The 13475-nt window shown below is 48.8% G+C and overlaps 1 protein-coding gene across 8 annotated transcripts in view; it reads left to right on the top strand.

Moving 5' to 3' along the window:
* The window catches only part of EFR3B (EFR3 homolog B), a 153394-nt gene that overhangs the window by 61105 nt on the left and 78814 nt on the right, over window positions 1-13475 (top strand). For 7 of the 8 annotated variants that reach the window (XM_073335563.1, XM_073335564.1, XM_073335560.1 and 4 more), the window contains exons 2-3: window positions 7648-7724; window positions 10114-10241. In XM_073335563.1, the coding sequence (XP_073191664.1) occupies window positions 7648-7724; window positions 10114-10241 (205 nt within the window). Of the gene's footprint in view, window positions 1-7647; window positions 7725-10113; window positions 10242-13475 lie in introns of those variants that run through there. The other variant, XM_073335567.1, reaches the window with a different exon arrangement.

The following is a 13475-nucleotide window of genomic DNA, read 5'->3' as shown; positions in this document are numbered from 1 at the left end:
CTTATCTAGGCAGCTCCCTTGTGGGGGGCTCCCTTGTGGAGAAAAAGTGGCAGCCACTTTCCTCTACTGCAACTATCCCCCAGCCTCTGGTGGGTTTTCCACTGAGGAACTTGTCTCTCAGGGTCTCCGCTGAAAAGCGGCGCTGTAGAACCAGAGCGGAATCGGCGTAAGACTGTGAGCTCTTTGTGACCTGGACTGTGTCTGTGCTGTGTGTGAGCAGTGCTTTAATATACGGGGCCCCCAGATCCCTGTGGGGGGGGCCCTCTAGGTGCTACCGCCATCTGAATAATTAATAATAATAATCATAGTCATGGATCTGCTTGGCTCTTAAAAGCAATTTAAAAATGAGTTAATTGAATTAACTCAGTGGGACCTGTTGGCTGTGTCCATCCATCTGGGGATGTCGCAAGTACCTGATGCCCCTGGGGAGGAGGGAAAGAATCTATTATTCTTGTAAATTTTGTTAACTTCCCAAGCTTTCTCCTGATTAATAACCTCCCCCTCGCTCTTCCCCCTTCAGTGTTTGTACCTAGGCTATTTTCCTTGCTCTCGGCAGGTTTGGGGGGCTTTTAACGTTTGTCCTGACTGCTGCGGTTCTTTAAAGGCATCTTGAAATCTTGTATTTCCAAAAGGAAGGTCATGTCAGGTGTGGGGGAAAGCACTGGACATAATTATGCCGTTCGTATTAACGGGGTCCTTGATGCATCTGCTGCTCAGCCTCCTTCCCCACGACGAATAGCAGCAGTGAATCAAGGCTGCAGCTCAGTTGTACTAGCCCTTCTCCCAGGGCTTCTGGGGCGGGGGGAAGGAGGGAAATCTGAATTAGACCTAAAAATACTCTGAAGTTGCATTTATGGAGATGAGGTAATGTATGTTGAGACTGTGGGGGATGAAGGGGACCCAGATTCAGAACTAATGGGATGATTTGCAGGAAGAGACTTGGAGATTCTAGACACATGTAGAGGAAGGGCTTGTGAACAGATTAGGGAGCCAGCCTTGTCTCTGGTGCAACTCCAGTGAAGTCAAAGGGCCAGCTCTTTAGCTGGTGTGAGTGGGCGCAGCTGTAGACAGCTCAGAGACTCGGATGGTCTCAGTGACACACATTGTCAATGCGGAGACGAGATAAATCATGTAAAGAAGGAATTAACTCAGAGATCCGAGACAAGGGGAATTTATTAGGAGGCTTTAAGAGATCATAAGACGTGAGTTTCAATGTGAATAGGAAACAAGAATTTATTAAGAGGCCAGATTGAAGGTACTTTGTATTGGAAAGAAAGAGAAATCGATAACTCTATCTGAAGGAGGAAGCAGGAGAGAGGAAGCGAGCAACTGTAAGGAGAATTACAAAAATCAATGGTGGGAAAGGCACCAAGGGGTTCATCGGAAGAGCGTGTGAAAAGTCCAAAGGGCAAGAGAGCCACACTGTCGTTCACCACTATCCATGCCAGTGTCACACAGCTGTGGCAAAGAGAGAGCTTTTTGAGTCCTGCTACCCTGGGGATTGCAGGCACCAGTGGCTGTTATTCACAGTGCCGCATTTGCTCAGAGGCAATGCATTCAGAAAGCGAGCAAACACACTTCAGGAAACAAAACAGGCCCATGACCTAGACAGATTTGACGTAGACAAATTAGAGGATTGGGACAAAAGAAATCTGACGAGGTTCAACAAGGACAAGTGCAGTGTCCTGCACTTAGGATGGAAGAATTCCATGCACTGTTACAGACTAGGGTCCGAATGGCTCGGCAGCAGTTCTGCAGAAAAGGACCTAGGGGTTACGATGGACGAGAAGCTGGATATGAGTCAACAGTGTGCCCTTGTTGCCAAGAGGGCTAACGGCATATTGGGCTGTATAAGTAGGGGCATTGCCAGCTGATCGAGGGACGTGATCGTTCCCCTCTATTCGACATTGGTGAGGCCTCACCTGGAGTACTGTGTCCAGTTTTGGGCCCCACACTACAAGAAGGATGTGCAAAAATTGGAAAGAGTCCAGCGGAGGGCAACAACAAGGATTAGGGGGCTGGAGCACATGACTTATGAGGAGAGGCTGAGGGAACTGGGATTGTTTAGTCTGCAGAAGAGAAGAATGAGGGGAGATTTGATAGCTGCTTTCAACTGTCTGAAAGGTGGTTCCAAAGAGGATGGATCTAGACTGTTCTCAGTGGTAGCAGATGACAGAACAAGGAGTAATGGTCTCCAGTTGCAGTGTGGGAGGTTTATGTTGGATATTAGGAAAAACTTTTTCACTAGGAGGGTGGTGAAGTACTGGAATGGGTTACCTAGGGAGGTGGTGGAATCTCCTTCCTTAGGGGTTTTTAAGGTCAGGCTTGACAAAGCCCTGGCTGGGATGATTTAATTGGGGATTGGTCGTGCTTTGAGCAGGGGGTTGGACTAGATGACCTCCTGAGGTCCCTTCCAACCCTGAGATTCTATGAAATCCTGGAACGCCAGAGACAAGGGCTGGTGTGAGTGGCATATGACTTCATGCGTTCCAGTGTGACCAGAAGCTAGTTCCCATTAGTGGCCTGTTTCTAAAAAGGAGGGGGAATGAAGGTAAAGGGTATTGATCACTTGTGTTTCAAATTTTCTGTGCGCTTTATGAAGTATGGTTACAGTGGTCACTTCTTCAGCTGCTGCTGACGTACAGCCACCTCTGGGGGTCGGGGGGGACTGCAGCAGTTGCATAACACACAGTGCTGCTTGGAAAACAATTGTAGTGTAGTGTATCTAGCAAAGGGAATTTTAGGTAGGTAAAATACCCCATCTATCATACCAATAGCACCTCTTGTCCAAGGATCTCAAAGCACTTCGCAAATATTAATCACTTGAGCCCTGCAATGCCCCCGTTGCAGCGCAGATGGAAATGCAGAGGCACAGAGAAGTGAAGTGACTTGACCATGCGGTGTCTCAGTAGCAGAGATGGGACTAGAATCCACAAATGTTAAATCCCCCGTGCTCCTGCCACTAGACAACATGTGCTCAGTATAGCCAAGGAAATGGGAGTGATCTGAATGGTTCCCAACAGAGCCTCTTCTTTCACGGCACCACACCAGTGAAATACCTTGTCTCCATGAACAATTGCTCTGCCAAGAGGGATACAGCAAGACCCTGAGGACCTGGATATGGTACAAGGCCAAATTTCTAGGGCCAAATGATCCCTTTATCACTTGCCAATCATTTAGAAACAGCATGAGTCTGTAGTAGTATACAAAGAAACAAGGCATAATACTGATAATATCCCATGATTACAGCCCAGCTGGTGTATAATAAACACCTCTGATGTGAATGTGCTGAATGGAAACTCTTTGAAATGACTTCCCCTTGGGGCTGTGCTGGGAGAACCAGTGGAAAACTTCAGCTGGTGTGGAGTGCAGCCTGCATGTGGCTCAGGGAGTATTTGATGCTCAGTCTCCGTGGTCTGCGCTGACTTCCAAGTGATTTATTAGATGAAATTTAAGGCATTGGCATTGATCTGTAAATGGTGTAAGTCCTGGCTCTGGAGAGATGCCATCTCTCTCCATAGGATCCCTCAATGTTTGCTATTGGGTGCTCAGATTTCTAGCATCCCCTTTTAAATGGGGGATGGGCTGGTGGTCCAGTAGGGCCTTCCTCTCTGGAAGGGGCACCACCGTGGATTTGTGGCCCATCAGAGCACCCTGCAAGGTCTGTCTAGCCTCCAAGGCTTTTGTGGAAGGGGTGGGGTAAGCTGGATCCAGGTGGCTGGAGTGGGGAGAATTCTATCCCCAGTGGGCAGGATTGTGTCTTTGAGGCCATAGAGCCAGCTGAATGGGGGTGTGTGTGTGGGTAATATATAAAATAAGGATACAGAGCTCTTGGAGCGCTGGGCATTTGATAAATGTAAGTGATTTTAATGTTGTGGGTTGGCTGCTCCATTGATTGCCTCAAGAATAATTTTGCAGTGCTGGGTGACTGACTGTTAAGTCCTCAAATACATTATCAGCTGGGCTGTGGTATTTCCTGTGGGTTAAGAAACACCCATAAAATAAAGGCACTTTTGACGGTGAAAACTGGCTGCGCCGCCATAATAAAATCTTACATTCCTATAACATCTTTCATCCTGAAGGGTTCCCTAAGGAATCCGTCTAGCAGCCTGTGTGGGGTGTTGTGACGGCTGTTCATTAGTGCACAGCAACAGTGAAGGACAGGAAGTGAAGGACAATACTGTATTCAGAGGAGACTGGAGGGGGAAATTTGAGAAGATGGAATGTCATTCTCCGAATTGGAATCTGATCGGGACACTGGGAGATGCTGTGGGATCAGGAATTCAGCATTCTGTCTTGTGTGCCTGAGACTGTCAACACGGGGGCCGATCAGTGTCAGTTGGGATGTTCTAGGAGGTGTTTAGTTGCTAGAGAAGGGGACTGGGGGACAGGGCTCCAGGGTGTCACTCCCAGGTCTGGTACTGGCTCTTGGTGACCTTTACCGAATCACTTCTCTCTGTGCCTTACTTTCTCTATCTGTAAAATGGGATAGTTTTTGTCTAACTATCTGACTTACATGGCCCCTGTCAGTTTAGTGTCTGATCACCTCCCCGTCTTTAATGCATTTATCCTCTCAACTCCTCTGTGAGGTAGGACATGCTAATGTCCCCCTTGTACTGGCACAGAGAGACTGGGTGACTCACCCAAGGTCCCACATGAAGTCTGTGGAAGAGCAAAGGCTTGGTCTCCCAGGTAGGCACTCTAACCACTGGCTCATCCTTCCTCTCTTAGTAATAGCGACCTTGAGAGAGACAAAAGGGGGTAAGGAGGCGTGTGCGTTGAGGCTACTGGGTACCTGTTCTCTCTGCTGAGCAGGCCCTGTGCAATACTATGGAAACATCATCACTCAGTAGGATGACCAGATGTCCTGTTTTTAAAGGGACAATCTTGTTTTTGGGGACTTTTTCTTATATAGGCGCCTATTACCCCCCACCCCATCTCATTTTTTCACAGTTGCTGTTTGGTCACCCTATCACTCAGGGAATAGAGCTGAATATGAGTGGTGACTCTTTGTCTAAACATTGTACTCAAGTTGGTTGATAGAGGTTTTGACAGGCAAGCTGCAAAACTGAGGTCAGGTGGGGATGCATAAATATTGCTGTTTGTCTTTGTGGTAAGATCTTTTCTCAGATGGGTCAGAGAAGAGGGGAGCTAGTAACTAAAGTCTAGTCTCTTTCCTGTGGTACAACAGAAGGCCAGAAGTCTTAAACAAGTCTGGTTTTGTGGTCTCCTTAGAGGTTCCTTAATTAGAGTTTGTGGTCTCTTTAGATGGTTCCTATTTGACCACAATGCTCTGTGGGATGACCCAGTGCTGTTTTAACCGGACCTCTGTTCAGGAAATAGCCAGTGCTGGCATGGACCATCAGTCTGGTGCAGGGTCCCTTTGGCATCGATGCATTAGTGAAATTGTAATGATTCACCTCTTTGAGAGACCCTTCCATTAGCATGCCATTGGGACCTTTGGATGGTCAAGAATATATTATTGGGAAGAGTCCTATATTGGTAGGGAGGGTGGAGAGAGGAAGGACGAGATGAACTAATAGGTGCATCCGCTCTCATTTCAGTGGGTTGTATTCTGTTCCATCTGTCACTGATTCTGGTATACATGCTGCCAATAGTAAGGGAGTAATCAAACTCCTGACCAGTATGGCTGGACAGCAGATGACTTGTGTGGGTGGGTGGGCGCCTGTTGGATGAGGTGATCTGATTACACACCAGCGTTTTGGTGCAGGGCCCAGTGATCCGGTGCTTCATCTCTTGCCCATCATTTTGTGTAAACAATTATTTACTTACCCTTATGTAATCAGTTGCTTGCGCTGTTTCTGGTTGGGTGCATTTCCTTCTGTGGCATTTAGTAATACCTCTGTGGGGAGTGAATTGCTGAATGAGGTCCTCGGCTTATGCCTTTTCACTGTATGCCATGGAGGTAATGCTCTTTGTTGAGAGTACCCACCCAGGTTCTGATTTCCCTTGCACTTGTAAAGCTGCAGTTGCCCCATGGCTGCGTGACTTGCACTAGAAAAATGTGGATCTTTGTCCCCCTCTAGTGGCTGGCTCACATGAGTGGATAAGAGTCTACTACAGCTAGTAGCTGGTGGAGTTACTACTTTAACTCAAGGAATAGAACAGGGGCGGGCAAACTTTTTGGCCTGAGGGCCACATCGGGTTTTGGAAACTGTATGGAGGGCTGGTTAGGGGAGGCTGTGCATACTGTGGAAAATACAGAAGATGTTCTTATACATACAAACCATGAAAAAATGGGTGTTTACCACTACAAAAGGTTTTCTCTCCCCAGCCCACTCTCCCAAGAGTGGTAATAGCTTATCTAAAGTGATCACTCTCCTTACTTAGGGGCCAGTGAGCCAGAGAGAACCATAAGGACAGCCTGTGTCCAGTCATCATTACACCTGAGCCTTGTCTCTTCTCTACCAGGAAGAGTGCTTCATTAGCTAGGACCGCAAATGCCTCAGCACTTGTCCCCTCCCCCCTCAGTTTTCCTGGCTGAAGTGGCTGGCCGTAGCTTTTAGCTTTACTACTTCAGCTGATCGCAATTAATATGCAGCTCATGGAATTCAGGTCCTGGTCAAATCACAGGCATTCTTGCCAGCCGAAGGGAGATAGCCTTGTGGGTGACCTACCGTGCAACCTTCCATGCCTAACCATGTAAGAGGATCTCCGGTCGTACTGTTGCCACAATCAGAATCTGCATTGTGTACAACTGTGAGACGTTTTCCTCCAGAGTTCCATGGCAACAGCTGATCAAAGTGGCTCAGAAACAGGTTATTTAAAGACAAGCGTTATTTATTCACCCAGAGGTACATAGCAAGCAGGGGAAAGAGATTGACTAACAAAAGGCCTGTCCATCTGGATCTTACCAAAACTTTATTCTTTCTTTGCAAGTGTTGGGTAAATTCCACTCAGCCCAGACACCTGACTTGTGGCCTTGGAGATATAGACTGCCCCGGCCATGTTCTCCCAGTGTGTCTCTGTCAGAGACTCATCTCCAGCTATTGCTGCCCACTGCTCCCTACCCCCCAACTCCTCTATAGGCCAGCGTCTTTAATAGTATAGTGCCCCTTTGACCCTAAGCTTGGGCCTGGGGAGAATTTAACCTGCTAACCTGTTGGAGCCAGGCAGGTGGGCATTTCCCAATTAATGGATCCCCCATCGTTCCCTTAAAGACCTTGGATATCTCTCTCACTGTACAATATGTCATTGTTTCGTTATCTGCTTGTTTTCCTCCAGTGGCCTTCTTTGATTTAACTCCATGCAGTCAGGCAGGATCATATCCAGCAGGTAAACTGCAGGGCATAGGATATTCGTAAAACAACAACACAGAGAGCTTCCTCCTGTTCTGCACTGGGCTTCCAGTGTTTCCCTTGTCTTCTCAGTCATGACATTTTGCAGTGGCGTTAATCTTCGTGATTCATCCCTTTGCAGGCCCTCGTGGCCCCGAGCAGTCGCTGAGTAATGCTATGAGTGGTGGTTGTTTTTTTGTTAGCAGGGTACGTGTTTTCTGTCAAACATGCCTCTCCCTGGAACCGTCTCCTCTGTTCGGAGCGCATCTTTGGCTCTTGACGAAGGATAGGTCGTGAGGAGGACCGCTGCCCTGCTGCATTGCTGACTAGCTTTTCCTTTCTTTTCCAGGTGTGTGTGGCTGCTGTGGTGCGTTGCGTCCCCGTTACAAGAGGCTAGTTGACAATATCTTTCCGGAGGATCCAGAGGTAAATGAGCTTCCTGTTTAATTTAAGCACAATAATTTAACAGCCCCCAGCTTGCTGGAAACAGTCCCAGAATTTTCACATTTCTCCTGTGTGCGGGATTGCAGGGAACTCACTGTCATTCAGGGGTGTTCATCTGCACGCCAGGGGAATGCTGTTGCAGAAAAGGTGACCTCTTAAGGCTCCTCCGGGCCGTACATGGAGGATTTAATTTTCTGTAATTTGCCCTTAATTTTAGTTAGAAGCATTGTGTGTTGGTACCAAAAGCCAAAGCCCTTACCACCTGAGCTATAATGGCCTCTCTGGGTTTGTCTAGACTAGGGTTTAACTAGATTTGTCGTCAGCTCGAGGTGATAACCATAGCTCTAAATGCTAATCTAAACACTCCCCAAATATTTGTTTCAAGACACAAGTGTGTGTGTGGGTTACCCTGGGCTGAGTCCTGCCACAAACATTAGGGGACTGTTTAGCCTAGTGTTTATGATTACGTTCATTAACTTGAGTTAATTGCAATCAGGTCCATGTCCGTAGCATCGTTTGGCCCCGAATTTGGAAGTACTCGATGCTAGTGACTTGTCTCAAACTCACTCAGTGGCTGAGCCGTGAATAGGAGGGACCTAAGACTCCTGGCTCCCAGGACTGTCCTGAACAGTAGACAACAGAGCCTGGAATACATATCACTGCCAAGTTTAAAAAGCATCTCACATTGGTTGCTTATTTCCCACATTATGTCACAAGTCTTTGTTTGACATCTGTTCCACTTTGTCTGTAACTGTGACACTCTGAGTGTGTTTCCCAGTCTTGGAGAAGAGCCCGGTGTAAGCTCAAAGGCTTGTCTGTCTCATCCACAAAAGTTGGTCCAATAAAAGATATTACCTCCCCGACTGTGTTTCTTTGACATCTATGTGATTCAGTGGCTGATGTCACAAATGGATGGGTGAGGACATAAACAGGGAAGCAGGAGTGGCAGAAGTGCCTCCAGATTCAAGACTCTTGTTTTCATGCTGCAGTCCTTGGCAGTACAGAATAAGGGAGGAGGAATGCTGAAAACATCTCACATGGGAACAGAATGATTTCTAAAGAAAACTGTTTTTCAAAGCTTTCCATGACACACAAGCAGCTTTCTGGGATAATTACCTGCCCACTCAGTGAAAGCGTCAATCCCCCAGCTCTCTTTGAAGATGCTGTCATTGTCCCGCTAAGAGATATTTTTTTTATCTCAACAACTTCGTGCCCTGATACAATGAAGAACTAACTGGAACAGATCCTTTAATACGTTACAGTATAATTTTGTCTGGAGGAACAGATGAAATTTTCTTTTCCCTGAAGAGGTGTTCTGCTGTTGTGTATAAAATAGATGTATAATAAATGCCATGGATGGATGGGAGAACAAGAGGCAAGCTAGCAGCATCCCCGTGTAACTAATTGTGACCACATGCATGCAAATACCACCAGACACGAGTAGGAATTGATGTCTGGGATGCGTGGCTGGTGGTCTCCTAATAGGATGGCAACAGCATCTTCAGAGAGAGCTGGGAGATTGACACGCGTGCTGAAAAGGCAGGTAATTATCCCAGGCTGCTTGCGTAACCCCAGCAGATGTAAACTACACCAGGTACAGGGCAGAATCCGGCCTAGTACCTTCCACCTTAGTGGCTAAAGATCACTTTGGTCCTAAAGATCATCTTAGGAAGATGGTGAGGTGGTGAGACCTTGCATTTCTACAGCACCTCCCATCTGAGGAGCTCCAAGTTCCCAACATACGGCACCTGGATAGGTGGCCTGACCTCTGCACCATCCCTGCAAAAAAGTGTGTGGCTTGCCGCAGCTGGAGATAAAGCTTGGGGGCAAATGGGGCAAATAGGGCAAATAGGGTGAAGTGACTTGAAGGCTGATTCAAGCTGGTGGGTTGTCCGCCCCGGAGGCGGAGGTCTCTGTTTAGTCCCAGCCAGGTTCCACAGACACCAGTTCCTCACCAGTGTGCTTCAGGCATGACCCTGAGGGCTGACTTTGCTGCTAGTCAGTCCTTTGACTCCGGACTGAGGCTGCCAGCTTGTGCCAGCTGTGAAGTGCGTGGTGGCTCCTCCACTCATTTCACACAGGCCGCTGGGCAGCAGATCCCTCAATGCTAACGGATACTGACAGCTGACCGGGGGGGTTTTGGGCACCTTCCTCTGAAACATCAAGAATCTGGCCAGCGTCCGAGATATGAGATGCTAACTGACTAATTAGGCTATTGGTCTGACCCAGGATGACAATTGGTGTGACTTCCAGTGCTGTCGATTTCAACCTGGAGGCCGAAAGCTCCATAGCCCCTTCCCCTGTGCCGTTCCTTGGGAATTGCCTTGTAAAAGGCAAAGGAGATCAAACCCCGTGTCGGTCTATTTTCCAGGATGGGCTGGTAAAAACCAACATGGAGAAGCTGACCTTCTATGCGCTGTCTGCGCCGGAGAAGCTAGACCGCATTGGCGCGTACCTTTCGGAGAGGCTGATCCGAGATGTGGGCCGGCACCGATATGGGTAAGAGGCAGCGTGACACTGACTCGCAGCAAGAACTACGGCGTGTGCAGAAAGAGTGAGTGCCCAAAACATACGGGACAAGGTCCAGGCAAAGACTGAATGAAGCTAATGGGATGAATTGGCGCACCAAGCACTAAAGTATCCATATGTCCTGCGGGACACCCAAACTACTGTGTTCTCTGTTGCCTGGCCAGCTACACACACATCAGGTTACATCTAGACGATGGTATCTTGTCACCTATGAATGTACACGTGGTGTGAGACCAGGAATTGAATTACTGTGCCGTTCTCCTCTGCACCTACCTATGCCTGGAGCTACACCAAGCTCAGAGTACGCATTCATCCATGCATATGGAGTTCCAAAGCACCTCTCTTCTTCTAGCTAGAAGCTGTTAAGAGGCTTGCAACAGCTACTGCTTACCCAAAGTCATCCATAGCACTGAGGGGCAGGACTGCAAAACATAGCTGATTCCTGCCCACCATTGCTAGAGCGCTGTGCTTGGGCAGGCTTGAGGATTTTGTGGGTTGGTGGGTGACGATGCTGGGTTACACCACAGGCTCTTAACTGATTCGTTTTACGTACCAAGTGTCTGAGATCTTTAGAACTTTCCCCACCCCATTTCTTGCTGAGGAGTGGAGCCATGCTGGCTTGTTGCTGTTAGCCCTGGTCACCTGTTTCTATCTGTTACTTTTTCAAGACTCTGCTCAGGGCAAAAGGGCTACAAGTATCTTTTAATGAAAATGGAGTCTCCTCACTTCTGGTTTATCCTGAATCTTGGGCACCTGTGGCCTTCATAGGGTCCAAGGTCAGAAGAGACCATTGTGATCATCTAATCTGCCCTCCAGCGTACTGCAGGCCTGAGAACTGCCCTGAATTAATCCCTGTCTGAATTATGTTTTAGGAAAACATACAGTCCTGATTTTAAAAAATGCCAGTGATGGAGAATCCCCCAGTTGTTGCAATGATTAATTACCCTCACTGTTAAAAATGTGCACCTTGTTTCTAGTCTGAAGCTTCAACTTCCAGCCAGTAGATCTTGTTATGCCTCTTAAAGAATCCTCTGTTATCAAATTTCTGTTCCCTATGTATGTACTTATAGACTTAACCGTCTCTTTGTTCAGCTAAATAGATAGACTCAAGGAGTTCAGTCCCTATAAGGCATTTTCTAATTCTTTAATCGTTCATGGGGCGCAAAGTCCGACTGTCTGTGTTGAGCCTGTTCCTTTGCCCATGCACCCCTGTGCAGATGGGGTTCCATCCGACCGTACCCCTGGATCCTGTGGCACATTCCTCATGAATCCTGCCAAACCACGCTGCCCCTTCGCCTGGGCGCTATATGTGTAAATGGTCATCAAAATCTCTGCTTCATAAAGCCATAGGGATGGCTTCTCCTCCTCCTGGCCCATTAGGTAACCATCCACCACTTTGCAAAGTGAGTGTATACAGCTGCCACCCGTGTCGGGAGGAGCGCAGGTCGTATTTTATGCACACTTTGCATTGGTAGCAATGAGGAGGTAGGATACATGGAAGAGGAGGAGACTTAAGCCCACAATTTGCTTTTCACAGAACCATTGCATTAGCAGGAGGGTTGTAAGTAAGATGCCGTTCTGGGCGCCACGCTTCAGGAAAGATGTGGACAAACTGGAGAGAGTCCAGATGAGAGCAACAAAAATGATAAAAGGTGCAGGAAAGCTGTGAGGGAAGATTTAAAAAATGGGGTTTGTTTCAACTGGAGAAGAGAAGACTGAGAGGGGATGTGAGGAGTCTTCAAGTGCATAAAAGGTTGTTCTAAAGAGAAGTGTGATAAATGGTTCTCCTTACCCTCTGAGGACAGGACAAGAAGCAATGGGCTTAAACTGCAGCAGGGGAGGTTTAGGTTGGACATTAGGAAAAATTTCCTGTCAGGGTGGTTAAGCACTGGAATAAATTGCCCAGGGAGGTTGTGGAATCTCAGTCATTGGAGGTTTATAAGAATACGTTAGGGGATGGTCGAGAGCAGGGGTCGGCAACCTTTCAGAAGTGGTGTGCCGAGTCTTCATTTATTCACTTTTAATTTAAGGTTTCACGAACCAGTCATACATTTTAACGTCTTTTAGCAGGTCTTTCTCTCTAAGTCTATATATTATATAACTAAGCTATTGTCAGGTGTAAAGTAAACAAGGTTTTCAAAATGTTTAAGAAGCTTCATTTAAAATTAAATTAAAATGCTGATCTTACGCCGCCGGCCCGCTCAGCCCGCTGCCAGCCTGGGGTTCTGTTCACCTAGGCCGGCAGCAGGCTGAGTGAGGCCTGCGGCCAGGACCCCGGCTGGCAAGGGGCCGGCAGTCAGAACCCCAGACCGGCAGTGGGCTGAGAGGGGCCGGTGGCTGGGACCCCAGACTGGCAGTGGGTTGAGCGGCTCAGCCCGCTGCCACTCAGTCCACTGCCAGTCTGGGGTTCCGTCCGCTGGTTCCTGCCAGCCAGCGTCCCGGATGCTAGCCCCCTTCAGCCCGCTGCCGGTCTGGGGTCCTGGTCCTGCCCACATAGAGTGGGTACCTACCCTCTCCCTGGCTCTAGCCCATTCTCTTTCTCTCTGCACTGAGCTGAGGGTGGGAGTGCACTGAGCACAGGGCTGGGGGTGAAGGAGCAGGCTGGCGGTTGGGGTGTAAAGTCTGGCCAGGAGCTAGAATGAGGGAGGGGGCTCAGGGTTGTGGCAGGAGGTTGGGGTGTGGAGTGCTTACCTGGGCAGCTCCCATTTGGTGTGAGGGTGTAGGTGGGAATGTGGAGGGTGGGTGCAGGAGCTCCCATTTGGTGCCCAGGGTGGGGGTGGGAATGTAGGGGGTGCAAAAGTCAGGGCACAGGGTGTCGGGGGGCTGGGTATGTGTGGGGGTGCAGGAGTCAGGGCAGGGGGCTGAGGGTGTGTGAGGAGGGTGCAGGAGTCAGGGCTGAGGTCGTGGGGGATGCAGGAATCAGGGCAGAGGGCTGGGGGTGTATGAGGAGGGTGCAGGGGTCAGGGCAGAGGGCTGAAGGGGTGTGTGAGGGCGTGCAGGGGTCAAGCTGAGGGGGTGTGTGAGGAGGTGCAGGGGTCAGGGCTGAGGGTGTGTGAGGAGGGTGCAGGAGTCAGGGCTGGGGTTGTGGGGGATTCAGGGATCAGGGCAGAGGGTATGTGAGGGGGGTGCAGGAGTCAGGGCATGGGGTGTGTGAGGAGGGTGCAGGGGTCAGGGCTGAGGGCGGTTCAGGGGTCAGGGCAGAGG

This window comes from Lepidochelys kempii, chromosome 3 (assembly GCF_965140265.1).
Source record: "Lepidochelys kempii isolate rLepKem1 chromosome 3, rLepKem1.hap2, whole genome shotgun sequence".
Lineage (NCBI taxonomy): Eukaryota > Metazoa > Chordata > Testudines > Cheloniidae > Lepidochelys > Lepidochelys kempii.
The sequence above is the reverse complement of the archived record's forward strand: the minus strand, read 5'-3'. Positions and strand labels throughout refer to the sequence as shown.